Source organism: Heloderma suspectum, chromosome 1 (assembly GCF_057233095.1).
Source record: "Heloderma suspectum isolate Gila_16-S chromosome 1, 16-S_ref, whole genome shotgun sequence".
Lineage (NCBI taxonomy): Eukaryota > Metazoa > Chordata > Lepidosauria > Squamata > Helodermatidae > Heloderma > Heloderma suspectum.
The window spans coordinates 111469314-111495705 of NC_139458.1; the positions used below are offsets into that span (position 1 = coordinate 111469314).

At 41.3% G+C, this 26392-nt stretch overlaps 1 protein-coding gene across 5 annotated transcripts in view; it reads right to left on the reverse strand.

The window, feature by feature from the left end:
- Positions 1-26392, reverse strand: part of BMAL1 (basic helix-loop-helix ARNT like 1) — a 60498-nt gene that overhangs the window by 2381 nt on the left and 31725 nt on the right. For all 5 annotated transcript variants that reach the window (XM_084853692.1, XM_084853701.1, XM_084853708.1 and 2 more), the window contains 10 exons: positions 24297-24389; positions 23889-24006; positions 22533-22682; positions 17692-17938; positions 12285-12391; positions 11865-12015; positions 9967-10055; positions 7334-7442; positions 6378-6471; positions 1754-1856 (listed from right to left, as the gene is read on the reverse strand). In XM_084853692.1, coding sequence (XP_084709818.1) covers positions 1754-1856; positions 6378-6471; positions 7334-7442; positions 9967-10055; positions 11865-12015; positions 12285-12391; positions 17692-17938; positions 22533-22682; positions 23889-24006; positions 24297-24389 — 1261 coding nt within the window. The remainder of the gene's footprint in view (positions 1-1753; positions 1857-6377; positions 6472-7333; positions 7443-9966; positions 10056-11864; positions 12016-12284; positions 12392-17691; positions 17939-22532; positions 22683-23888; positions 24007-24296; positions 24390-26392) is intronic.

The window sequence follows — 26392 nt, forward strand, 5'->3', positions numbered from 1 at the left end:
CAACAGTAGATTGGAAAGAGAACTGCATTAATATTACTTTGAACAGTATATTTAAGACAATGGCTGAAAGAAACAAACAGTTGCAAGCTAAGAAACTGAAATTATTACTGCTCCCCTTATTCTTACAGCTGACTATATGAATGAATACACTTTTTATTGTTACAGCCATTAATATAACAATGGCCACTGGAAGCAGAAAATACGGGATAAAATACGTAACACAAAACGTTAAAACAATAATTCATAATCAATAAAACTTATTCTGCATAGGGTGTGGGAAATTAGCTCAACTTTAGAACCCTGAAGGGTGAAGTTCGCCATGGCTAATACAGTTTACTTTAGAGTGCCTCGTGATGTCTGAACCCAGTGCAGTTTCTTTAGCATGGTTTGTTAATCACGCACAAGCCACCCTGAGAATCCATGGCTTGTTGTTGGGTTGTTCAGGGTAGCTTGTTTTCATGGTGTCTTGTCATGAAATACAAGCCCACACAATGGACATTTTTGCACAACACACTAATCCACAATGGGTGACTAGCCACACACTGGGGGTTATTTTGCAAACAACCCCCAGTGTGTGGTTGGTGCGCCTGACAGATGATTGGGCACACCACCCACAGTGTGTTGACTGTCCCCCCACCCTTCCCCTCGCTCTTCCAGCCAGCTCTGCCTGGCATCCCAAGAGATGTGGAGACAGAACTCGTATTGTCTGCTGCCAAGTCCCATGTCCCAGCTGCAACCATGACTGCAGCTGGAGCCTTTTTAAAAAAAATCCCAGCCCCGTTTTTGTGCAAAAACAGGGCTGGGAATTTTTTCACATTTCCTCAGGCCCAGAGAATATGTACTAATGTCCCCCTACTTTAAAAAAAATTATCTTTGGTTTATCGCTGTTTTGCACTTGCACAACAGCAGGTTAACGAAGAAAACTGGCTTGCCCAGACTAGAACCCTGCATGTTGCACTTAGCAAACATACAGGGTTGCAGTTGCAGATAGGTTTTATCTAGTCCCCTGCACCCATTTTTCAGGGTGCCCAACATACAGTTCCCCTTCTGCCTTAAGATTGTTGATGCTGTCTAGGTTGCAGCTGTCAATGAGGGCCAGGGTTGTGGCACCCATCTGTAGCATCATGGCAAAAGGGGTCCAGCTCGCCCCCTTCACAAGGTGATCCTCAAATTCTGAACTGTTGTACTGACACTTCAGCATCCCCTTTCCATTCCAGATGTCCCTGATTCTCCAGCGATATGTTTAAAGACAGGCCACCCACCCCCTTTTTGCAGCTCCAACAGAAAACAATTTAAAAAACCCAACCAATTTGTGTACTTCCAAAGCACTGGGGGAAAAAAGGTTGCGAATGGGGGAAAAAAAAGTGTAGAAAAGGGCTAGCGATGGGAGCGGGGTAGGAAGCAAGAAAAGTTTCCCTTCATAGGAAAGAGGATATGAGAGGGGTTGTGCTGTAAAGGCCTGTGGGGTACATGCTGGGAGAACTAAGGGGGAAACAAACCACAGCAAGCTGCAAAGCCCCTGATCTTCTGTTGAGAGTAATGTGGGTTAGTGAGCAACCAACCGACTGTGGCTTATTGTGCCATGTGAACTCGCCCAATATTTACATTAAAGGGACTTTTTCTTATAACTGCACTCCTGACTGTCCTACAATAGGACCCAGACCTAAAGATCTGTACCACCCAGTTACTATTCCCCATGTCCTTATCCCTTTCACACTTCTCTGCCTGTGCTACTTTCTGTAGGGTTGCTTACCAAGAATGGAGGAGTTGTCAGAATATGGGTAGCCTGGATTGTCTTGGATCTGGCCAGATAGTAAACTGGCAGGAGGAATGTCTGGAGTTCCACCATTCAAAATCTAAAAAGAAATTAAAACAAAACAGAATAAAGACTGTGTCCAACATAATCTGTGTGCTGTAGACTTAGAATATTTTGCACACCTGTCCCTGTTGCAAGCTATGAAGTTTGCAGAGCCAAGGTTCTGTCTGACATAATAGTTTGCACTCAAGGAATAGCTTTTGTAATGATTTCAAAGGATGCATACATGTGACGCTTCTGCCTTGTAAAATAGTACAAATGCGTAAGCACAGTAATATTTTATTTGATTAAGGTTTTCTATTCTGGGATCAGTAGCCAAGTTATCATTAAAGCAAAAATGGCAATGAATGCTGCTCAGTGAAAAGGCTGTTCTTATGCCAAATTCATAAGGTAGAAATATGACAGCTAATAAAAATCTTTATTCACTGGGGAACTCAAACAAAGGAGATACCCCCCCCCCCTTTGTGGCAAACACGCTTGCTTCATTTCTCTCAAAATATCAAAACTTCCTTCCTGGAAAGATGCAAGTCGTCTTAGTAATATGTCTTGATACCTGCAAATTATAGTATGATTTCTGGTGAATCTTAGCAACTTTCTGTGGCTTTGTTACCTGAAATCTTTTTAGACTAAGAGGGAACCATCTGACAACTCTCAGGTGATTGTAAGTACTTCAAATTAACAAGGTGACTCAACCACAATTTCCCTCAGGATTGTTTCAGGCCTAGTAACAACCCATTCAAAAGTATGACAAGTCATCACACAGGAGTTTTCTTCCCACTGGAATCTGCTAGTCTTGGGAAATGAAAGGTGAGTCACCATATGATAAAGCTTCAAATGAATGTGCTTATCTTAGTAACTACAGTAATCAAAATAATTCTTGAACATGTTAGAAACAATGATGCATCAATCCATGGAGCTCTGAATAGAATAAATTAAGAGAGGTGACTATACTATGTACCAAAAAGGAACATATGCCTGCACTCGTTATAGTGTGTATTCTTTTAGTTTCTGGAGGGTAGGATCCAGCCCTGGGCCAGATTTTTTAACAGCACTATGGAGGAATACTTTGCAATACAATGCTGACTCTACAGCCACCAACAGATTGTACCCCATTCTAATGTACCATGGACTCAACAGGAAAGGTGTAACAAACTAAATCCAGTGATTTAAAGAGGGTACAGTGAGTGCTTCCACAGACTTAAGCTAGAGGATGACACGGAGGAACCAAGGTGAATGAAGCTGGAGGGGAGAAAGTAGCCTTCAACTGGTGCCAGAAGTAGAGGTACTACAGCATAGATAATTAAAAATAACACAGGAGTTATTTTTAATTAAAGATTCTTCTTTCCTGCTACTTTCTACAAAATGCCATGTGGTTGGATGCTTACAAGTAAAATGGCCTTGTAAGTCCCTGCATCCTTTGATGGGCCCTCCTATGTGCAATGTGCTCTGTCATATACTTTGCAGAGACATACTCATATTTAGGGACTGTAAGTTTAAACAGGGTCAGTCATAATCTTATTCTGTCTGAATAAGTCAGTATTTTGCACACTTATGCAAAAATGCTGCTTAGAGGCCTGTAGGGTGACCACTGACAATCTGAACTTTGGTCCATTTTTGCTTGTGAAAACTAAATAGAAGATGAATCCTTGCTGGATGATGTTACATACGTATTCAGACACAGGGAGACTGCTGCAGGTTGACCCCTGCTTTAAATCCCACCACAAATCCTTTAACCAGCTATAGTCCCGTTTCCAGCCCTTACTTCGAACAGTTGACAAACCAACAGGCCAATGCCTCCAGTTTTCTGGGCTCTGCCAGTCTGAGTTGAAGCCTTGCTTAATGATATCCACTAAGCAAATAATAAGATCATTAGTAACATACTGTTATTGTTCAGATCTTTGACAGCATTCATCATGTAGTGTTTAGAACCCTGCAGGTTACAGGGAAGCCTCTAGAGGTGATGTGAGACTAAACTGACAAGCTTCAATATAAAGCGATAAATAACTTTAAATGGTTTATAATGAAATTGAAACTTGTTTTGATATTCTTAAGTATTACCTTTAAAAGGATGGGTAATATAATATATTGGTTTCTAGGTTAATAGCTGTGTGGAAGCTGCTGCTTTATGGTGATATCTTAGGTGGCTCTAGTGTGTGTGTGTACACTTGCAAACCCACATTGCTATACGTGTTCATTGATATTTGCACACACCACAACTCATGCAGTGGAAAACCAACTCCTCCATGGCTAGGTGTGCACGTGATGGGCTACTTGTGACAGCCAGAGGAGGAACTGCATAGACAAAGGGGAAAGGGCCTGTACTTGACTAGTTAAAATGCCTCAAATGAATTCAATTGTAGCTTCCCCACAAAACCATGATTGGGCTCCTGCTAGTTCAAAGTGATTGATGTTTTCTCAAGATTGTTTCATCTCTAATGGATGTATTGTTCAGTAAGATAATTGTTCACTTCTATGGGAATATTTGTCAGCACAGGAGTTTTCACATATAATGTGCCTTTGCTCATCCTGAATGTGGATATTACAGTACAGAACTCATGGTTTGTTTTGCACTTCTCATGGGCTGTGGTGTGCTCTGAAATATCACCTTCTCCACAATTTGACCACAGTTGTTCTGCCAGTAGGGATGCCATTTAGCTACTTTTTGTTAATGCCTAGCATAATCCTTACTGGATTCTGCCCTTTGACAGATGAAGCTATTGCACATTATAATGCCATTACTGGTATATTGTATTGCCATTTTATATTTAAAACAGATTCAAAGTTCTTCATTTCAACTGAAATTTGGATTCTGAAACATTCAAAACCTACTCTGCTCTTCTGAAATAAGGGGCGGGGGGGAATCTAAACAAAACTTATCATATCAGAAGTTAATGTTCACCAGTAGGTGGCATAAGAGATTTTTAAAAAGCAGTCTCTTCTCCCATCACTAAGAATGTTCAAATAACTTGATGTGTCATGTTGATCTGTGGAAAGGATATTAAACTCTGCTTCACACATTACTTTTTTACAGCCTGATCTACACATCTGTGATCCAACACATACTTGTGCTGCAATTTGTGTTAAAGGGGCCCACTTGAAGAGAGAGAAATTAGGCTTTCCATAGGGAATTAACTAGTAACACAGCCCTGCCACTCAGAAGAACTCATCCATATTGAAGGACACCTCCTCTCAAAGTTCAATGAGAGATACAAATTGTTGCCTTTGCTGTCACCTGCTTGTGAAAGTTTAGCAGGACAATTAGTACATGAAACAATTAGTACAGGAGTAAATGCCTATGATGAATACTTGTGCAGTGAACCAAAGTGAAAAGCCTTGTTGAAAATACTGCTAGATGGTATTGGAGTTTTATTTCAGCCATGCCACAGTAACTCAGACTTATAGCCTCATTTTATGTAAATGCACTAGTTCCTTGCCATACAGGTATGAATGTTTTGCTATCACTTTCGTCGTGTTACTACTCACAGCCAGTAGATTTACAGCTATGCTTCAGTGGATACCTACCTCTGTGTATTCCTACAGTTAGTGGGTAAGGGCTACCTAGCGAGTGAGTTTCTGAAAGATGATTTTCTGGTGTTTTGCTCCCTTTTCTCAGAGGCTCTTCTGTGGGTTCCACCACCCACAATGGTGCAAGAAGTGGATAGCAGGGAAAGAGCCTTCTCTGTAGTGGACCCCTATCTGTGGAATGCCCTTCATAGGGAGATCGGCCTGGCGTGTAGACACCAGGTTAAAATCCACCTCTTTAAGCAGGCATTTAAACTTCAGTCTGTTGTTTTATTAATTTTACTGCTGGATCCTCAATGTTCTTAACATTTTTAATGTTTTAATGTTTAATTATTATTTTGATACCAGTATTATATCATTATTTATTTATTTATTGTTTTGTTGTTGTTTGGTTTTCTGACTGTAAACTGCCCTGAGTGCATTTGCCAGTTGGGTGGTATACAAATCTAAAAAACAATCAAAATCAAACTACTGCCAAACTAAAGCAAATCCTGAGCAATGGGCTATCTAGTACTATTTTCTTATTTAACCTTTTGAGAAAATTGCATAATTATGCAAAATGTATGAGGAAAGGCACACAGAAAGGAGCTTGTTTAGGCATACACAGCAAAACACACTGAAAATGGCTTACCATACTCTTGAATTCCAAAGCCTGGATTGGAGATTTTTTATATAAACATCACTTTCCAGCAATTTAAAAACTCATTTTTTGACTGTACATGTTTCAAAAGTATTCAAAATAGATCCCACTCTCCTCACTTGAACTGAGTAGCTATGAATTCAAATTCTCTTTTTGAATACTTTTCTATGAGCTTTCCAGTGGAAGAGTTTCTTAGATGGTACCATGCAGGCAACATTTTGGCTTCAACTATGCTATTTTATTAGCTGTTTCAGACCATTCAGTGGGTGGGTGGGGCTCTCAGTGTTCTGACAGTGATATGATGCATTCATTAGTTATAATGGGTTGAATTCCACTGAACAGTAGACTATAATTATACAGCACAGCCATTCTGAAGCCCCTAATGTCCTGCCATCTCACCTTTTTGCCTCCTGGCGAAGATGTGTCAGGGGGAGGTGTGCTGGTCATGTTCAGTGGGCTAGAGCCACAACTTGAAGGTGAAGAGCCTCTTATCCTGTCATACCAACATCAGCCAGATTAGAAAAATGATGCAGAACAGTGCAATTATTCTTGAACAATTTATCATGCTCATGACAACCTGTCACATGACTTGAAAATTATATTGGAACATTAACTGTTTAGTCTTGGACTTTGAGCAAGGCTTCAGTTATTAGACTTTTCATACAATCAAAAGTAAGTCTCCTGTGTACTATACTTAGCAAAATACTCCCATAAGTCCTAACCTCAGTACCAGTCGTGAGAGATCCTTCCTTATCTAATGGCCAAGCTGTATTTTCATATATTACATTTCATAAGCATTTATTGAAATCGATGTATTAAAATCTGGTTACCATTTTTAAAAAATCTAATGGTCAAGGTAGGACCACTATAGTGATCTTAGTGCACAGGATTTTAGTTTTTGACTGTTACCTTTGTAATTCTTGGTAGGGCTACAATGCCCTGCTGTTCCCAATAATGTACATGATTGGAGATAGCGAACATAAGATGATGCATTTCCCACCTGTGCCTGTTCAGCCTACTTTGCTTTTCTCATCACTATAATTTTGAAGAATTACATTTTGACCATCATTTCTCATTCTCTTTTCCCAAGTTTATGCAACAAGCACTGATCACTTACATAGATTACTGTAAATAAGAGAACATATGAAGCTATAAAAACAAATACATATTGTTCCTTCCTTTTAAAGTTTGTTTCCAGTTCCTAGTATGACCAATAGCAGTACCACAGCAGCTATCTATTTCCTGTACTCTGAAAGTAACTGAGCATTTGTGGTAAGGAGATAGCTGGTCATCCCTTTCAGAAATAAATCTGAGATGGCAGAATAGAGCTGGGCAGGGGGCGTGGGGGGGGTTACCTGTGAATCTCCATAATTTCTTCAGCAATCATCCTGCCAATTTTACCAGCTCCTGCTCTTGTTCCACCTGGAATACCAGGAACTGTTGGAAGGGACCTTTTGGGACCACCTTTAAAAAAAAAAGGAAGAAAAGAACATGTTGTAAAAGGGAGAAAGAGAACATGGAGGGGTAGTGTAATAGCTAAGAGCAACTGGGAGAGGGAGAATTGCAGCTGCTATTCTCTCAGCTTCAGTACTTCCTTCTACCTGAGAACTTTTGTAGTTTTCCACTATTTTTGTGTTCCAGACAGGATAAAGACCTCCTTTGTTCCCCTTGCCCCACCTTCTAATTTCACATACTTCAGTATTCACTGATTTAGATGCTTGCAATAGAAGCTTGGAAGTCCCCTTCTAATATTACATGAAGAGCTAAGTATGCACTCTTGAGCCTTAAAGGTGTGTCCTAATGTCATAGAGAAAGAATTATACACATGTATTTCCCAGCCATCACAATAATCCTGATTGTCAGTTCTGCTTGTTCAAATGACTCCCAATGAAGACATATATGAAACAGAAGAGGGGACACCCATGCCTTTTCAATAAGTGAGGTCACAGATTAATAGCTAAAGACAGCCAGTGTGGTATAGTGGTTAAAGTGTTGGGGGGGGGGCACCTTCGAATCCCCACTCAGCCATGAAGTGACCTCTTGGACGTGTCATGATCTCAGCCTAAGCTACCTCACAGACCTGCTGCGAGGAGAAAAATGATGGTGGTGGGGAATCCATGTACACCACCTTGAGCTCCTTGCAGAAAGGTAAGGTATCAATGAAATGAAGATCTTCTCTGTGGTTGAAAACGCTTCCCACTGACCTATAGATGGATTCTATAACCAGTGTGAGAGGCTGCTGCTGCTAGAGAAGTAGAATCCACTACAAGGCTGATACAAAGGTATGTGTCATCTTCCTATAATGGTGTGTCTAAAATGTCCTACCTTCAGGGAACCCTTCCTTCATTAATGTGTCTGCCAAGGAACCACTATGAATTGTAGAGGATTTGAGGGAATGCTCTAGGTTGCTAATTCAGTTCATGTGTAATGCTGGCCAGGCCTCTTGGGCCTCACTGTTGTTCTGAGTGAACTGAGAGTACAACCACCACTCTTGCAGGAGCAGACTGATAAGGATGGGCAATCTGTCTTTTAGGGAGCTTCTCTAAACCCCAGTGTGGCGTTGCAGAGGTCATGCCTCCTGCTCCCTAACCATCAGAGCACATAAACATAAAAAGTCGGGATATAAATGCAATAAAATAAACAAACAAACAAACAAACTTTCACGATATCTGGACCTTTTATATAACCAAGTCTACGCTAACCAAGGTTATGATGTACTCGCTTGTTCTCTGTAATCACTTCAGTCTGAGAAAAAAGGGATCAGCTTCTCGGCATGCTAAGCAGAATGCCCCAAAGAGCAGATAATCCATAGTTTATGGGTGAAAAATGAAAGCTTAGCCTGTTTGGCTAAGGAAGGCTAAATATAACTGAATCCTGAACTTTATTCATGTGTTTTGAATACCAAATTGCATTTTTGTTGCTATATTAATACACTGCTATATTAACAGGCTGATAACCTTAAGGTAGAACTTCTTGAGAAGTTACAAGCGGCAGGAGTAGATATTGTTACCAAACACCAAATGCTGGCTCAGGATGAGAGATGGATGCTGACAATTATTCTGTTTCAATTTGAATTGCAACATTTGAGTCTGCACAATTTAGATAATTTTGGGGAGGAGTCCATTGATAACAAAGGAAGAGAAAGACAGTCCACAACTATTCCATTATGGAAGGCCAAGATTGCCATCCAGATACCCTGTGCAGTTGCCTGGATCTTTGAGTCCTTTGCTGTCAAGAGTCTAGCAGGAGTCTGGTGCTTTCTTAACAATTAACCCAGTTGATCAGCCCCATCCCCACTTCCCAACTCTTAGCAGTCCATCTAGAGGCTAGCAGTCACAGCAACTCTATCATAGGCAGGGGAATGAGGGCTATGACAAGGCAATGGGAGCTAGCAGACACGGAAGCAAACCATCAGTTCTTTTGACTCCATATATCTCCCATTGTGTTGACAAAGCTTCCCACTCTGGGTCTTAGCTTTCAGCATTCCCTGCACTTTTCAATATTTTTGTGCAATTGTAAGACTACGGGGTTTTTATTTAAATAAGCATGAGTATGTGTGCACGTGTGCAAGAGATTGAGACAGAAAGTGTGCAAGATGGTTATGATTATGAGAGAGTGGGCTGGTTCTCGCCCTACTCATCACTGTCACCCACCCCGGCCACCACCAGGATGTGACCCCCAAGAGATTACCCCTGAGGTAATATAGCTCTCAATGGGGAAAAAAATTCCCCACCCTGATCTGCTGTTGTAGACTCTCTGTTACACTAACTCCACGAGTATTCTTTGGTGAAGGAACCAATTTAGACTATGATATACATTGCTCAGTGCTCTGGAAGTTTACTAAGCTTGGCTTGATCTAGAAGATCGACTTAAACATGGACTTGAAGTACACGCAGGACATAACTGACTGACTTGCCTTTGAATGGTGCAACACCAAGATGGCTGAAAGAACTAATGCAAAAGGAAGGCTGTTGATGGCTCTACTTACCTTCACCCGTCTGGACTACACTGTCCATGCTGTGTGGTGAAGCTGCAAGCTGCGGAAAAGTTGCATCTCCGCCATCAAGTACGTTGGCACTGGGGGTTCAAAAGAAGCAAAAATACAAATTAAACACCTGCATACAGCTAGTTATTTAGCATATTAAAAGACATGTTTTCTCTTTTCAGATCACAGGAAGTGATCTGAAATATCATAGTGAAGAACACAGCAAAAGGATGACAATCTTTGATTAAAACCTGGAGGGAGCAATCCTATGGCTGCTAGTCAGCGGTTAGATGGCCATAGGATATCTGGTTTTCCAGGAAATGACCTCGGAGTCCGCGCTTTGAGGTCAGTTCCCGGAACCCCCCCCCCCCCACGCTTCCTGCGAGGCAGCACCTGCCCTGTGCTTGCACAAGGAGTGCAGGGCAGCCAAAACGGGGTGTACCACGGGGTGTTCCAGCGCGGAGAAGGCGGAAATGCCGATACAACACATCCTATGTGTCATCTGGCAGCCTCCTCCCCCACTCCGCCTTGCTGTGGCTAAACAGCCGAAATTGGCTGTCTAGTGCCAAGTGCACAGCAGGAAAAGTGTGGAGGGAATGATCCCCTCCATGCTTCTCCTGCCCTGCACTGGATAGGCGGTCACCTCCTGAGTTCGGAGGCAGCCACCTATCTCCATAGGATTGCGCCCTTTGTTGAGCAAGAACTAGATCATCAGTTACACAGAAGCAGGGTAGAAATGTGAACGTTATGCTACTGCCTATGGTTGCAACATATAAAGTGGAATTCACAGATGTCACCTATGACATGATTCATGAATCCCAGAAGTAAACTGGGCCCCTCAGGTCTTAACAAAGGTGAGATCCACAAGTCCCACTATACATGACATGGGAAGCAAGAAAGGCAGAAACACCATTCATTCATGCATTTTACCCACTTGTATTTATCACATGAACCCTGATCAAGTGTTAAGGTGGAAAGGGTATGGCAACACATGAATAGAGGCATGGGACCACACACACTAACCTCACTCCTTTGTTGCAGTGAACACCATGGCAGTTCTGACCTTGCCATGTTGAACAAGGTCTCTCTGCATGATTGAAGATCCTGATAATGCAGGGTCCCTGATCGTGAAGACAGTTTTACTCACCTTCAAATAAACATGAGTAGAACCCCTCTTCAGACCTTGCCATTCAAGGCAGCAAGGTCAGAACTGAGGGGATGGGGGCAGCCAGTATGCACCACCACTTGCCCCTACTCATGTATGGCTATCTTGCTTAGGCTTAATGCCCGAACAGGGCTATCAACAGGTGAAATTCTGAAATATCATCCCTAGACTTGAAAACAGAACACACTTTTATGAAATTCCAAGTAGAGCATGCCAACGAGAATAGTTGCCTTCCATGGCCCCAGGAAACAATGAAGGTAAAGAACCTTATTCATCGCAAAGTTAAATATTTCTTGTTCTGCTGTCAACTTCAAGATGAGGAAGTTAACTGCTTTAATTTAGATACATAGGATCTTCCTTCACAGCAAAAATTAGAACTAGGTGAGCTTTGGCTAGTGGCACATGTAGAAATGAAATAAATACATAGGTGACTTCCTAGCTTCTTATAGCTCCACTATTATTTGATTAACTTGATCATGACAAGGAAAGCAGATCAAGTTGCAGAGTGGTATGAACCCATGTAAAACAACAATATTGTCTACATTTTGATGCCCCAAACAAGGGAGCATTTAGGGTAAATGTTTCATACCCCTGCACCTACAGAAACACTATTTTCTATAGATGCTTACTATCTTTAAAAAGGAAACAACAGATACATATTTTCAGTACATTCCCTACATTGATACATGGAGAGCAAGGTTAAGTGCCCAGCGCATCAGTGAAAAAAAATACTTACGAAACTACCGTGTTAGTTGAGACAATGTATTCTACTTCTTTGGTCCATGGGTTCATGAAACTGAACCAACAACTCCTCAGTGTAATAAAAGATCCATCTTTGACTTTAAATTTGTAACAATTAGTAGTAATTTTCTCTCTCGACTGTAAAACTGAATGAGGAAAGTACAGAAGTTAATATAAAAACGTGCTCCTTTTATAGATGAACAGTTGTGTAGTCTTGCATGTTCATCACTTCCATTACTTTTCATTGTGTCAAATTTCCTACATCATGTTCTACTATTACAATTATGTCAACTTAGAATATTTCCATTATTCAAATTAGCGATGTCATTTTCCTAGCCAAATGTCTTAATTAAAAAAATCATAAATTTAAAGTTCTGAATTATTTAGACCAATTGTTTTGCATATAACATTTTACCTTGTCGATGACATTCTGCAAGATGTCCTATATCATCTTGATGAAAGTATTCATAACATGAAGTACCTAGAAGTTCCTGTGGTAAATATGCCAAAATCGCTGTTGCCCTAAAATATAATGAGGCCATTTAGCTTTTTCTTTTTTTTTTAAGTAAATTACATGGCAACTACTATAAAAACAGGAGTGCCAATTGATCAGAAGGAAACATGTGCTGTCTTGCTCCTGTTTCTTTAAGAGATGCCTGGTTGGCAGAAACCAGCAAAGGAAGCTTTTCACATTATGGAGATAAGTATTATCACCTGTCTGATGTCCACAGATTAGGCTGCTGTTAAAGGAGCAGGGACCAGTAAGAAAGTTGGCAACCCTACTATAAAACCAAATTTATACTAATCCCCTATGAAGCCATAAATGGTAAACACTACATCCCCCATATTCCATTCTTGAAGATCAATTTTAAACACCTCAAACCTAAAACTAAGCTTAATGAGCCTGAACTGGGACTTCAACTGTAGTATGGGGGAGGGCAATGGGTTGGATCCAGACTAGCTGTGAACAGAACTCTGCTCATGAGATACCAACAGTGGAGGCAGGAGGAATCATTTTCACCAATTTCCATTCTGCCCTGCAGCTCGTGTCCCCCTAAACGGTGTTCCGGGGTTGTGGGACTCTCTGGAATAGCACGGGGGCTGCAGAGGGAAATTGGGGGATATCTGCTGGATCTTATCCCTTTCAAGAATGGGAGGAACCCATCTGTCCACAGAGGGGCAAGTCTGGATCCAAGCCTTTATCTCAGCAACTCTGCCCTATAACAGTGTGACTCAAGACAATTTACCAGAACCATTTTTGGTACATCATCAGCTGCACTATGTGGATTACCTTTTGTTATGAACACTGGTGCGTGACTAACTGGAACAATGTGAATGACTGATGAACTGGCACTGACTTGAGAGATGATTCACACAGGCATCCACGCTCATTCACTTTCCTCCTTGAATGTAGAGTATTTGCTATAATTGTATGCAACAGGCCCATCCACTCCTTTGTGATGGATGGGTCCCGTTAGTGAGGCCTCCTCATGTAAGTACAATGTACGTGCATTCATTCGTTAACACTAAATTACCTAAGTGCAGTGGGAGAGGGGTGTGGGCTGAATGCCTGTGCCCTACCACATGTGCATGCCAGGGCAGAATGGGAACCAGCCTTAACTAATGTTCTGAATAAAGCATTTTATGCAAGAGGCAAAATTGGAACTGAATCAACCAAAATGAAATTTGAACAGTATCATTGTGTTCCTTGTATTTGATGAATACTGCATTATTAATTCTTGGTTTTTAAATCAATACTATAGTATTGATTTTGCTTCCCTCTCACATAGCCGTTAGTGATATGCAATTATGGGAAGTTTATGGATCATTAAAACAAAATCATAAAAAATGAAAGTAACATCTGTCCATCTTGTATTATACTGCTACTTCAAAGAATCATAGAATAGTAGGGTTGGAAGGGACCTACAAGGCCATCGAGTCCAACCCCCTGCTCAGTGCAGGATCTAAGTCAGAGCATCCCTGAGAGATGGCTGTCCAGCCTCATCTTGAATGCCTCCAGTGTGGGAGAACCCACTACCTCCCTAGGTAATGGGTTCCATTGTCGTATTGCTCTAACAGTCAGGAAGTTTTTCCTGATGTTCAGCTGGAATCTGGCTTCCTGTAACTTGAGCCCATTATTCCGTGTCCTGCACTCTGGGATGATCGAGAAGAGATCCTGGCCTTCCTCTCTGTGACAACCTTTCAAGTACTTGAAGAGCGCTATCATATCTCCCCTCAGTCTTCTCAAGGCTAAACATGCCCAGTTCTTTCAGTCTCTCTTCATGGGCTTTGTTTCCAGTCCCCTGATCATCTTTGCTGCCCTCCTCTGAACCCTCTCCGGTTTGTCTGCATCCTTCTTAAAGTGTGGTGCCCAGAACTGGACTCAGTACTCCAGATGAGGCCTAACCAGTGCTGAGTAGAGGGGAACTAGTACTTCCTGGGATTTGGAAGCTATGCTTCTATTAATGCAGCCCAAAGTAGCATTGGCCTTTTTTGCAGCCACATCACATTGTAGCCTCATATTCAGCTTGTGATCGACAACAATTCCAAGATCCTTCTCGCTTGTAGTGTTGTTGAGCCACGTATCCCCCATATACCCACGTATCCCTCATGCTGGACAATGCTGAACCAAAGCTACTACAGTGCAACTTAAGATGCATGATTCTTGCCCGTTGGGGGAACTGGTGCTGTTTTGCAGATAGAAGGGGTAAATATTTTTAGCCTTGAAGTTACTGTATTAATGTAGAAGGTGACTTATTGATGGGTCTCTCATGCTTTTACAGAAGATTCTATGTATGATGTAGTTATTTGTTGCTTCCAAGCTGGTCAGTGAAAAAACTTGCCTGAGGAAAATCAAGCTGCACCCAGATAATCTCTTCTACATGTAGAGTAACCTGAATTCCCACACCTAACTGCATACATAAATCTTCTTCAACCTGGTGCCCTCCAGATGTATTGGACCACAACTTCCATAAAGTTGTAGTCAAACACATCTGGAGGGCACCAGGTTGGGGAAGACTGATATGCAGTTTTGGCAAGAGCTTGTGCTTCCTCTTGCAGGTCTGCTCAAGGTCACAGGCCTCTAGATGTGAGCATAGTGGTCAAATCTTTATAGGAATTTTAAGTTTGAATCCAGAGATCTAACTCACAAAAGGTACCAAATTCACCCGATTTTTGGTGATCTGAAGAGGCATTTTGGAAGCCTGCCAGTGGAAGGAGGAGGGAGGGAAATGAGCCTCATTCCAAGAGAGTTTCTGTGGATCCAAGACTACTTATTTTACTTGGATGCTTAACCTACCATAGCATAATCACTGCAACAGTCCAAGCAGGAATTTAATTTTTCACACTTTGCAAGAAGGGCTACAAAATTTCATTAATCTTCCTGAATAATTTCACTGAAATGTTTCTAGTTGGTGGGGAGGCACAGCGTGAAACATCGAGATTGACTGAGCTACTAGGCATGTCACAGTGATCCCAGTTTCAAATGGCCCTGTCAAAAAGCAATACTGATTTTTTTCCTATTTTTTAATGGAAACAAAAGGACTAAAAACATGGGCACTCAAATGGGAGCCCTCATTTCTTCCTCCTGGCATCGCCAACACAAATTAGTCAACATGAAGCTCAACATGGGAACAGTTTCAGAGAACACAGCAAAGAGGTATAACAAAAAAACAATACACATGTATATGCCCCAATGTAGATGTGATGGTCACATTCTAACACAGGGTTAGGCATTCATAAGGCCACTGATTTCATTGGGCTTAAATGCACTTAACCGTCTACTGGATTTTGGTCATTGTCAAAACTTAGGCCATTAAAGGATTAAAGAAATTAATGTTTCAGAAGTAAAATAAGGAGAGAGATAGCAAATGTGCTTAAGTGCTGTCTTTAATGAGGGATTATTCCTGAAACCCTTGCTTCTCCACTTTTACCCTGTAATCTGTATGCTATGACTTTGCAGCTAGCAATAGCATCTTCTTTTAAGTCTTAGGTACCAACTGCTTTATTCCAGATAACTCTGGTGAGGCTTTGCCAAGCGTTTTTAATTTAGCTATTGGCACAAGAGAGAAACTCACTTATGAAAGTGTACAAAAAATAAAGAACAGAATGTGCCTCCCTAAGGTTTAAAGATCCAAATAAGTTTGTCTTCCACTAAATCTCAATTAGCTCTTCCAGCTGCTAACTGAATGAATATATTATAGGTTAGAAAACTAAAGGTTTATTCTCATATTATGATACGGGATACCAACACCCCATGCAGTGACAGCTCCAGATGTCTGTGGACCCTTGGGCAACGCACCGTCCACGGGTCCCCTTCCTCAGTGAGTCTACCTTCTCATTATCATTGCCACCAGCTGCTATTGCTCCTCATCCTCTTTCTCATCATTGCTGCCACCTGTCTGCTTGCCAGGCAGAGAGCCAGTGAGCAACCAGGGAGTGGCATCTACTGCTCCTCCTTCTCTCCACTATTGCCTGGGCCAGAGTGAGAGGAAAGTGAACAAGAAGGTTGCAATGGTGAAGAGGAGCAAGTCCAGGCGGGTCTTGCTAGTACGCCCCTGATGAGGTGTGGGCCCTCGGCAGGTGTCCAACCATGCCTACCCTTGATGCTGGCCCTGACCCCATGGTTCATATGAACACTGGGCACAAAAGTATAAGTGTATGTGCCAATTTTTAGCTCTTAGCACTTAACATTTACATTTAATATTACATTGGCAAGGGTCAAGTAGTAAGCACTGCCAAGTGTTCATACACTTACAGATGATACAATAAATCCTTACACAAAACTGAAAAGTACATGTAATCAGTTGTGAGAGCAAGGGCTCCAGTACATACATGGAGTTCACTGCCACAAAGACACTCCCATTCACTTCAGTGAGGGATAGCCTACAAAAGTGGCATTTTCCTGTCACATTAACTCTAGTTTTTCAAATGAAGCTGACATTTTGAAGGCAAGACTTCATTTTGTGCCATGTTCTGTCTTTGGCACAGCAAAGCAAAAATAAGAAACGGTAAATATGCCACACAGCCATGTTAATCATGTCTATGACTGTGAAAACCTCAGCCTGCCTCAGCTTCTGCCAAACAAAGATTAAAAGGCAGGTTATATATATTTGCACACAGAACAACATTTGTTGTCTTCCTTCCCTTTCTTAAATCTCCCATTCAAAATACTAAGCAATAGCATTGTTTTAATAAATCAAAGGCGAATTAATTACAGTTGTTGCAACAAATTCAGCCGCTCCATGCATTCTTTCTTGACCAGTCCCTCTCCCCCCCCACTTTTAAAAATTAAAATAAATATATCAATAGATTCTGACCCCCATCCGCATAGCGGCAGAAGATATGGAAAGCTATACATGCCTTCTTACAACCCAGTGGAAGACTATGGGTTTGTAATGCCAGGCTGAGAGCTCTTACAACTGCTCTGACCATGTCTCATGTCAGTGGTTGCAGCCATGTGATTTGATGTCCTGAGCTTGGCTTCCTGTGCTACATTGCGGTGGGAGGAGAAGTTTGTGTCAATATAGTGGAGAAGAGTTATGGATTGTACACCATCTTTCTACAAAAAGTATGATTATTTTCAGCTGTGTGTCAATTTTCTTGAGCAACAAATGATCACATTTTGTGTTACAGGCAATAATTAGGACAATGAATTATTTACACAATCACAAACTTCATGCGGATATATAATGGTTTCGATTGTAATTTAATTATTTTCAGACTATTATTGCTGTTCTGAACAAGCCACCTAGTAGGTGAAAGAATAAACATCAGCATCAGACCATAGTCCTGGTACCATGAATGAAAGATGTTGTTCTTACCTCTGATCTACAAATACAAATTTCCCGTCAATTGCATGTCGAGAAACATATTCTGTTGGTTTAACCCTGATCTCTCCGTTTACTGGTTGAGGAACTACATGAGGATGCAACCGTCCAATTGCTACGAGACAGCTTAAGTTACAGCCTTCGTTATCAGGCTCATTGTCTTCATCTAGTCCCATTTTTGTTGGTGGCCAGCTTTTTAAATATCCTGTGCTATGGATAGTGCAAAAGCTTTTGCGGTCTGCTACAAAAGAAAATAAGGTTTATGTCATCAGTACTGCATTGGTGAAAAATGGCATTTCAGGTTCATCCATATGAAACACTGAAGAATGCTGCCTGCAGCCAGCACAATGAAATTGAATCTTAAGTGCTCAGTTTGCAAAGAACTGAATATGCAACTTCCATACAATATGCTTGGCCTAGGACTACCAGCTCCTGGTTTCCTCAGGGCTTCAATGCTTTTAGACAGATGTGGGACAGAGAGAGGATCAACAAGTGCCACGGCAGTACTGACACCTGCTGAACTTATATCACTCAGTAGATAGAGGCACAGGAGCAGCTCCTTGTCAGAAGCTAGTAACTTCAGTCGAATGTACACTGAGCTAAACCACAGAGATCTATGCAGTATGGATCCTGGTCACCTGCTGCAGAAGGATCACACGGAGGGTTTCAAGAAGCCAGTGCAGTTTTATAGCCCACCACAGGAGTGTTCCACCCAACTACAGTGGCATTTGCCGCAAGACAGAGTCACTTAAGCTTTGAATCCATCACAGGTGCTAGGACTGTAGTCCTCTTATGGACATGTTACGTGAATTCTCTGACAGTTTATTTTTTACCAAAAAATTAACTGTCAGAGTTTATTTGTTTTATTTTTTGGATGCTTTGACCTACAACTCCCATCATCCCTCACCATTGGCTATGCTGGCTAGGGATGACAGAGGATAGGAGTTGAAGGCCAAAACCTTTAGAGAGCCACAAGCTGCCCACCCCTGCCTTTAGTTATTGCCAGATTCAGTAAAGATCAATACTCCTGTGAATTTAATAGTTATTTATTATTGTATTATTTATTTATTAGATTTATTAGCTGCCCATCTGGCTGGCTACCCAGCCACTCTAGGCGCGTACAATTGAAATAACAATGCAAAATACAACAGAAGGGGGAATAGTGGTAGGTGCCATAGCTCTTAGACCTGCAGCACTATGATGGACAATGCTGCATGTACCAATAGTATTAGAGGCCCAGGAATGCTGCCCTGGTGGAATATGGCAAATCTGATGTGGGCAACTTATTCAGATAGCTGGGCTACTTTAATATTCCCTCTCTGGGAGCTAGGCCAACTGAGAGTGATAAAAATCTTCCTTCTGCAATGTGGTCTGTTCACTTTGTGAGACATCAGCCCTGTTCGCACATAACAGCAGCAAACTATGGGTTAATTAACCCATGAGCTGCCAGGCTTCAAGCTGCATCTGCTTTGCATAATCAACCTCTGATCGGCCCAATCACAGGCTGTTGCGTGACGTGCAAACTCGGACACTCTGATCTAGTTCGTGTTACCAGCACAGCTTAAACGAGCCATAGTGGCTCGTTTAAGCTGTAGCACATGCCAGGCACAATCTGAATAATCACCACCTAGGTACATGTTGTCTGAACCCAGGCAGCATGGCTTGTTGGATGGTTGAAGAACCCTCAAATAACCCAACAACAGCCCATGGGTTATTTGAGGGTTGTTTAACACTCCAAGCCATGACACCCAGGTTTGGATGATATGAAAAGCTGCACCTAGGTGGTGATTATTCAAATAGGCACGTGCCCACCCTAGCTACAGCTTAAACATGCCACAATTTAAGCCATGGTGACCATGCAAACCAGCCCTTTCGGTTGTTGATGGGTTAAACAACCCCAAGTCAATCAAAGAACTAATTGTAGGTTAACTTGGGGTTGTTTAACTCACAAACAACCCAAAGTGTCTGGGTTCAGACATCACGCAACAACCTATGATTGTGCCAATTGGAGGTTGATTAATCAAAGCACAAGCAGATTACACGCAGCACACAACCCAGTAAATTGTAGGTTAAATAACTCACAATTTGCTGTCAGTTCATGGCATCACACAGACAGAGCTTATTACAAAAAGTAGGCCAAATTACAGACCAAAAAAAAGCCATAAGTGCAAAGAAAGGAACACTAATTTGCATCCTATGATGTATTAAAATGATCCTGGATGTTAGGAATAGGGGATAGCATCTGGCGCATAGGCTAGAAGCTGCTCATCTTTTGCTACACAGATACATGCAGATACCATCCTCTCTTACATGGATCTACTTGCTGTGCCTCTACACGGTCCCATTAGTGGAGTCCAGCTCTTGCACATCTCTCATTCATATCCATGCAGTCTATGCACAAGATGACAGATTGTGCCATGACAATAAGGAAGGAAAGTCACTGGCTACATCCAGCTCTGTCAGTATGTGCACTGTACATTGTATTTTTACACAAACTATCAAAGGTGCGTTGAGACAAATGGTCACTTTTTCCAAGTTTCATATGAATGAGCCCTTCAGTCTAGTTCACAGATATGCAGTTTTGTAGATTTTTTTTTTAAAAAACAAGGCCTTCAGTAGTTAAATTAAGCAGTAGTTAAATTAAGCAGTCACCTCCCCAAGGAACCTCTCAGAACAACATTTTATTAGAGAGAAGGCCCAAAGGTCACATAAATGAATGTAACCTCCTCAATAAAACTATCACCAGTATTTTTGTAAGTCAGTAAAGAATAATCTGCTTCCCACCCTCCACACAAAAGCACAACATTCAGAAGAACCCCATAAAAATCAGAAATGTGATTCTGAGTCATACTGTCAATGGGAGTTTTGTTATGACTTTCAACTGACCGACAGTTTTAGCCCTCAAATTGGCATGCTCCTTGCTCTAGGACTAACGAAGCTATCATTTGGGAGCAAGAGTTTAACATTCCAAGTATTATGAATATAATTTCTTTTTGGTTATGTGTTTCCAATCTCCTGCCTCCACATCCTCCCCCAACCACTACCACAGCCTACTCTACTTAGCAGGGTTCCCTGACCCTTTGTGTAGCACTTTTGGGGAGCTGGAGGGACTGCCGTTGGGAGGAAGAGGAAATCCACTTCCACCAAATCCAGTGCACGCTTTTAAATCTGGACTTGGCCAATTTAGGGCGCAATCTTATCTAGATAGACAGCTGCCTATCTAAAGCAAGGCAGGAGAAGCACTGGGGGATTGTTCTCTCCGCACCTCTCCTGCCCTGCTATTTCTGCTAGACAGCTGATTTCAGCTCTCTAGCCGGGGGGGGGGGGGGGGGCCTGAGTGGGAGAGGAGGCTGCTGTACACGCAGATCTGCTCTCCCCATCCCAGAATGCCCCCAGCCCTGCCTCTTTTCAGCCTCTCCACGCTCTTCTTCCGAGCGCGGATAGGGCTTCTCTGCGCTGCCTGCAAGGCAGCGCGGATGTGGGGAGAGGCCAGTTTTCCAGGAACTGCTCTGGGAGCATGGGCTCTGAGGTTGGTTCCCGGAAAACAGCATATCCTATGGCTGTCTAGCTGCTGTCTAGAAGCCACAGGATTTCTCCCTTAGTATTTCTTCTTAAAAATATTCGCTGACACAATTAAACATAAAATTATCGAAATATTTTACTTCGAGTTATATCTATATGAACACAATATGATCTGAGCACAACTGGAATTGGAGGAGAAAGGTTCTTGAGTCAGACTTACCTAGAGGTCAACTTTGCTACCTTAATTAAAAAGTCAGAAGTTGAGAATCTTTAAAGGATTTTTAAGCCAGCCAAATTAGAGAATTTCCATAGAATTTGCTGGAAATGATTCCCAGTAAATAATTTGAGGATTGTGACATCTGCAGTAGGTAAAGGACATTTTTTTGCATTTGTAAAATGTGCAGGTATTCATGTCAATGGGTTAGATCCAGAGTTGCTTTTCCATGAATGGTAGGGCTCCTTCCATTTGCAGAAGGGATGGTAAATCCAGAAGAGGGGGTGGATTTTTCACCACTCTCCCCTTTCCCTGCAGCCTACCCCCACCCCCGTGCCACCACTCACTGTTCTGGAGGTTCTTCAACCCTCCAGAGCAGATTTTAAGAGACACAGGGGGCTGCAAGGGGAAGGAGGAATGAGAGAAAATGGCCCACCCCATCTCCTACAGCAGAGGGTCCCGTGAGTAGACTTCTGCTTACAACAACTCTGTATCCAAGCCAATGTGCATACAACAGGCATTAGAAAAAAATAAACTGCAGGCATTACTTACTCATGTAGCCAATAAATATATGCAGTTTGGTTTAAGTGGGAATAATCTAACCTCTACCTATAGAATGAAAGGTTCTGACATCTTTGGCTATGATTAAGTACATTTTGCTATTAGCAATGTACATAAACGTTACGTGTCTAAAAGCTATATTCTGGCCTGAATAACTTGATTTGTTTGTCCCAATAGATACCATTTGATAACAGGATGTCTTAAAGATCACTAACAGAAACAATTATTTTGAGTAATAACATTATTTCTTCAACTGTCTGTGGGCTCACAGGTCATTGTAGGACTGGAAGCTAAATCCCCTTTTCCAAATGTATGTAGCAAATACAATCCTGTTCCCAAAGAATTCAGCGGCAAAACCTATAGTTTCATAAGGCCAGAAACCATTAAGTTCCAAAAGAGCCAGGGAAAGTCAGGTTTCTCTCCCATTTCTTTTACACAGCTACAACTCTGCAATGACTTATTAGATCCCAAATAAACAACATCAGCAGAATTTAACCCAAATGATTTGTCTAAATTCATCAATGCATACTACTGGTACCTTTCTTCTTAGAACAGGTAGAAGGAAAGTCTTTGTCTTCTACTTTCACAGATGGCCTGTTGCATTTCATCCTACAAAAGAACGATCGTCTTGCTCCAGAACATAGTCGTGATGGCCCAGGAGTTATATCTGTTTTTACTGGAAGTCCAGCTGCATGGGGGGGAAAGCACAAATCCAATCTGTGGATTTAAACTTTTTCCCCCAAATCTACAGACCTTTTGACTCATGTTATATTTATCCTTGAGTGGGTCAGGGCTTTACAGAAACTGGAGGAAGGTTTTGAGCAGGTTCTACAGGGCTCTATCCTGGGCCCAGTACTCTTCACCATTTTTATCAATGTCTTAGATGTTGGGGTGGAAGACCTCTATCATATTTTCAGGTGACACAAAAAAATGGATGCTAACATCTCGGAAAACAGGAATGAAGTTAAAAGTGACCATGAAAGAATGAGAAACTGGACTGAAACTAACAAAATGAAATTCAGCAGAGACAAAAGCAAAGTTTTGTATTGGCAGCGGGGTGAGGGGATGTACAGGTGTAGGATTGGAGATATCTGGCTTGGTAGCAATACACGTGAAAAGGATCTCGGGATTGTAGTTGATTACCAGCTGTACATGAGTCAGCAGTGTGACGCAGCCACAAAGAAGTCTAATGCGGTTTTAAGCTGCATTAATAAAAGGATCGTTTCCAAGTAATCAAAAGGAATAGTTCCCATTTTATTCTGCACTAGCTGGACTTGAGCTGGGGTCCTGGGACCAGTACTGGGTGCTGCACTTCAAGAGGGATATAGACAAATTAGAATGGCAATGAAGGTGGTGAGCAATATGAAAAACAAGTCCGAGGAAGAAAAGTTGAAGGAAGTGGGTACATTTAGCCTGGAGATGTGAAGATTGAGGGAAGACATAACACTCTTCAAATACCTGAAAGGATGTCACACAGAAGAGGGAAAGCACTTCTTCTCTACAGCAGGACTAGATCTAATGGATTTAAGTTACAATTGAACTATAAAGACCTTCTCTGTAACACAGATTTATGTGGGGCAGGTGCAAGGGCAGATACTCGTGGTCACCGATCAAATTAATGTTGGCATATATCTGAAGAAATCCACAACTACAGACATATCCAAACAGTGGCTCTTCCCAAGGTTAGTCCATATGTGTATATACATTATTCAGCAGTTGACGACTTGCAGTTAAAGATGTGAATTAACTATTCACATCTTTAACTGCAAGTCATCAAAGATGTGAATTAACTCATTTACATATACATGCAACCACTTGATGCTGCAGTCCTCGAGTCATTAAGATGCCCATGTGAACTGGCCAGCAGAGCTGGATGAAGACTCTGAACACTCACTTTTTGCATCTATGAGCCTTTCCCGTGGTGCAGTATCCGAAGAAGAGAGCTGCTCTTTAACTTTGGCAATATCTTTAGGATGAAGATAATCGAATAAGCTCTGACCAATCAGATCATTCTGTCAAGTGAAAATATATACAACCAGTTTAATCATTACAGACATGCAGAGATGCTTCCAGCAAGGAAAATTCTTCTTAGCTTTTTGTTTCATTTCAATTTATTGATTTTTTATAATGAATGAAGGCAACAAACAAAATTTTGTCCCCAAGAACAAACTGAGATTCATTTCAATCCACAAAATAGAAAACAAATATTGATAGTTTCTAACACAGAATCAACTACATTCACCATTTAATTGAAGAAAATATTTTAGAAGGTTCTGGCCTTTTCTAATTCACAAAAAAATACCTGACTATAGTTGAGGATTTTGAAGACTGATTCTGAAACGAATAGTATCTTTCCTCTGTCACAGCCCACAACAAAGAGAAAACCATCTGCTGCCTAAGAAAGACAGAACAATCACATTGTTATAGTGTCTTACTTACATGTTTTTAAAATTATTTGCAACATGCAGTTGAATTTTGGTGATCACTAGCTTTCCTCCTTCTGAATTTAAACATAGCTAGATTAGCACATAAGGCAAAACAAACCCTCAAAACAACAATGCAGACCTGATACTTTGTCACTATTTCTGATAACAATGCCAAAAAATGTAAAGGCAAAATCACCAAGTGTCTTTGCTAAATGTCTAATTGTATAGGGTTTCATTCAGACACACCTAAAAATTATTAGTTTAAAAATGAACAATTCAGCTGTGCTTGATCTTTTTTCCTTTCTTTTCTTTCCCTTCTCCGTGAGCCCCTGCCAAAGGAAGTGAGGCGGGTGGCTACTAGGAGGAGGGCTTTTTCTGTTGTGGCACCCCGGCTCTGGAATGAGCTCCCTAGTGAGGTTCGCCTGGCGCCTACATTGTACTCCTTTTGGTGCCAGGTGAAGACCTTTTTATTTTCCCAGGCATTTTAGCTTTCTAAATTTTTATCTTTGCTGTTTTAAATCTGTATTTTAAACTCCTGTACTGCTGCTAGGTTTTATTGTGGTTGTATTGTTATATTGTGGTTTTAATGTTCTATATATTTTAAATTGTTTTATTGTGTGTTGTTTGGTTTTAATTTTTGTGAACCGCCCAGAGAACTTCGGCTATTGGGCGGTATAGAAATGAAATTAATAATAATAATAATAATAATAATTTTTAACTTCCCTTGGAAAACTAGACCCAAAAGCCACAGGAGGTGAGGGACAGTCTCTAAGGAGCTAGACCTTCCTCCTCTTGCTCTAACAAAACCTCTTCAGGGTCTTAAAAATCTTCCAGGAGCAGTTCCTGTATTGGGGTGGAAACAGCCACAAAAGCAGGAGGCAAAAATAACTCACGTCCATTGGATTGTTGCCAGCAATCTTTCCAAATGGGCTTCTAGGAAACCAGAAGAAAAGTATCGGCTGGAGGTAGGTCAGATTAATTCAAGGCAGACTCCAGAATGTTATTCTTGTGGGGTGTCTTACCAGAAATTTGGGAAGAGGTCATATGCAGCAATCACAGATGCAAAGCATAGGATAAAAATACTGTTCCAAATAAGCTCACCACACACTCTACTGGGCCACTGAGGGTCTATTTCAGCCTTCCCCAACCTGGAACCCTCCAGATACGTTGGGACTACAATTGCCATAACAGAGATGACAATTGTAGGGCTGTCAGATCAGGTCTGCAAAAATTAATGGAGACTTTGTTGATTGAGATTGAAAAAACATATTTTATGTTATACAGGGCACTAATGGTCTAAAGTACAGGACAAGCTTTTAACCTTGGGAAATTTTAATTATAAGTTTTATTTGACTGTTAAGTGCATATATTTTATTATTGTAATTCACTGTAATAACATGGATGTCCTATATTCAGTAATATCAAACCAATTTCCACTTAGTTTTACATATAATAATTTGATTTTTTTTAAAATAACAACCTCAGATCTGACATGAAATTATCATGTAAAGAGAATCTTACCCTCCAAGTCCAGTACAAGTGCTCTTAGAGGTTCCATATCAATATAAGAGGCACTGGGCCTGTAAGGAATTGCTGAATTGTGGTTAATGGTCAGCCAAACTAATGGCCAGTTTTGAGAAACCAATGAGCTTCCTGAATTGCCATTTCCACTCTAGAAACTCATTTTTAAACTCAAAACATTACAACATTATGAGTCATCTAACCACTTTTTGCATCCCAGCTAGTTCATTAATCAATCTTCAGTTTACTGGCTAGTACTCCAGCACTTCAACTTCCTGGAAAGCCTACTCAACACTTGTTTTACTCTGCCGAGGTTAGTACAGTGTGCTGTTCTCATACTGTAACCAGACAGCTGCTTATGTTGAGAAGACCATTTGTGAAAATAGGGCTGAGGCTTTTGCTTATAGCATCCATCTCCTACACTGGAGAAAATTATGATCAATAGGCAGTA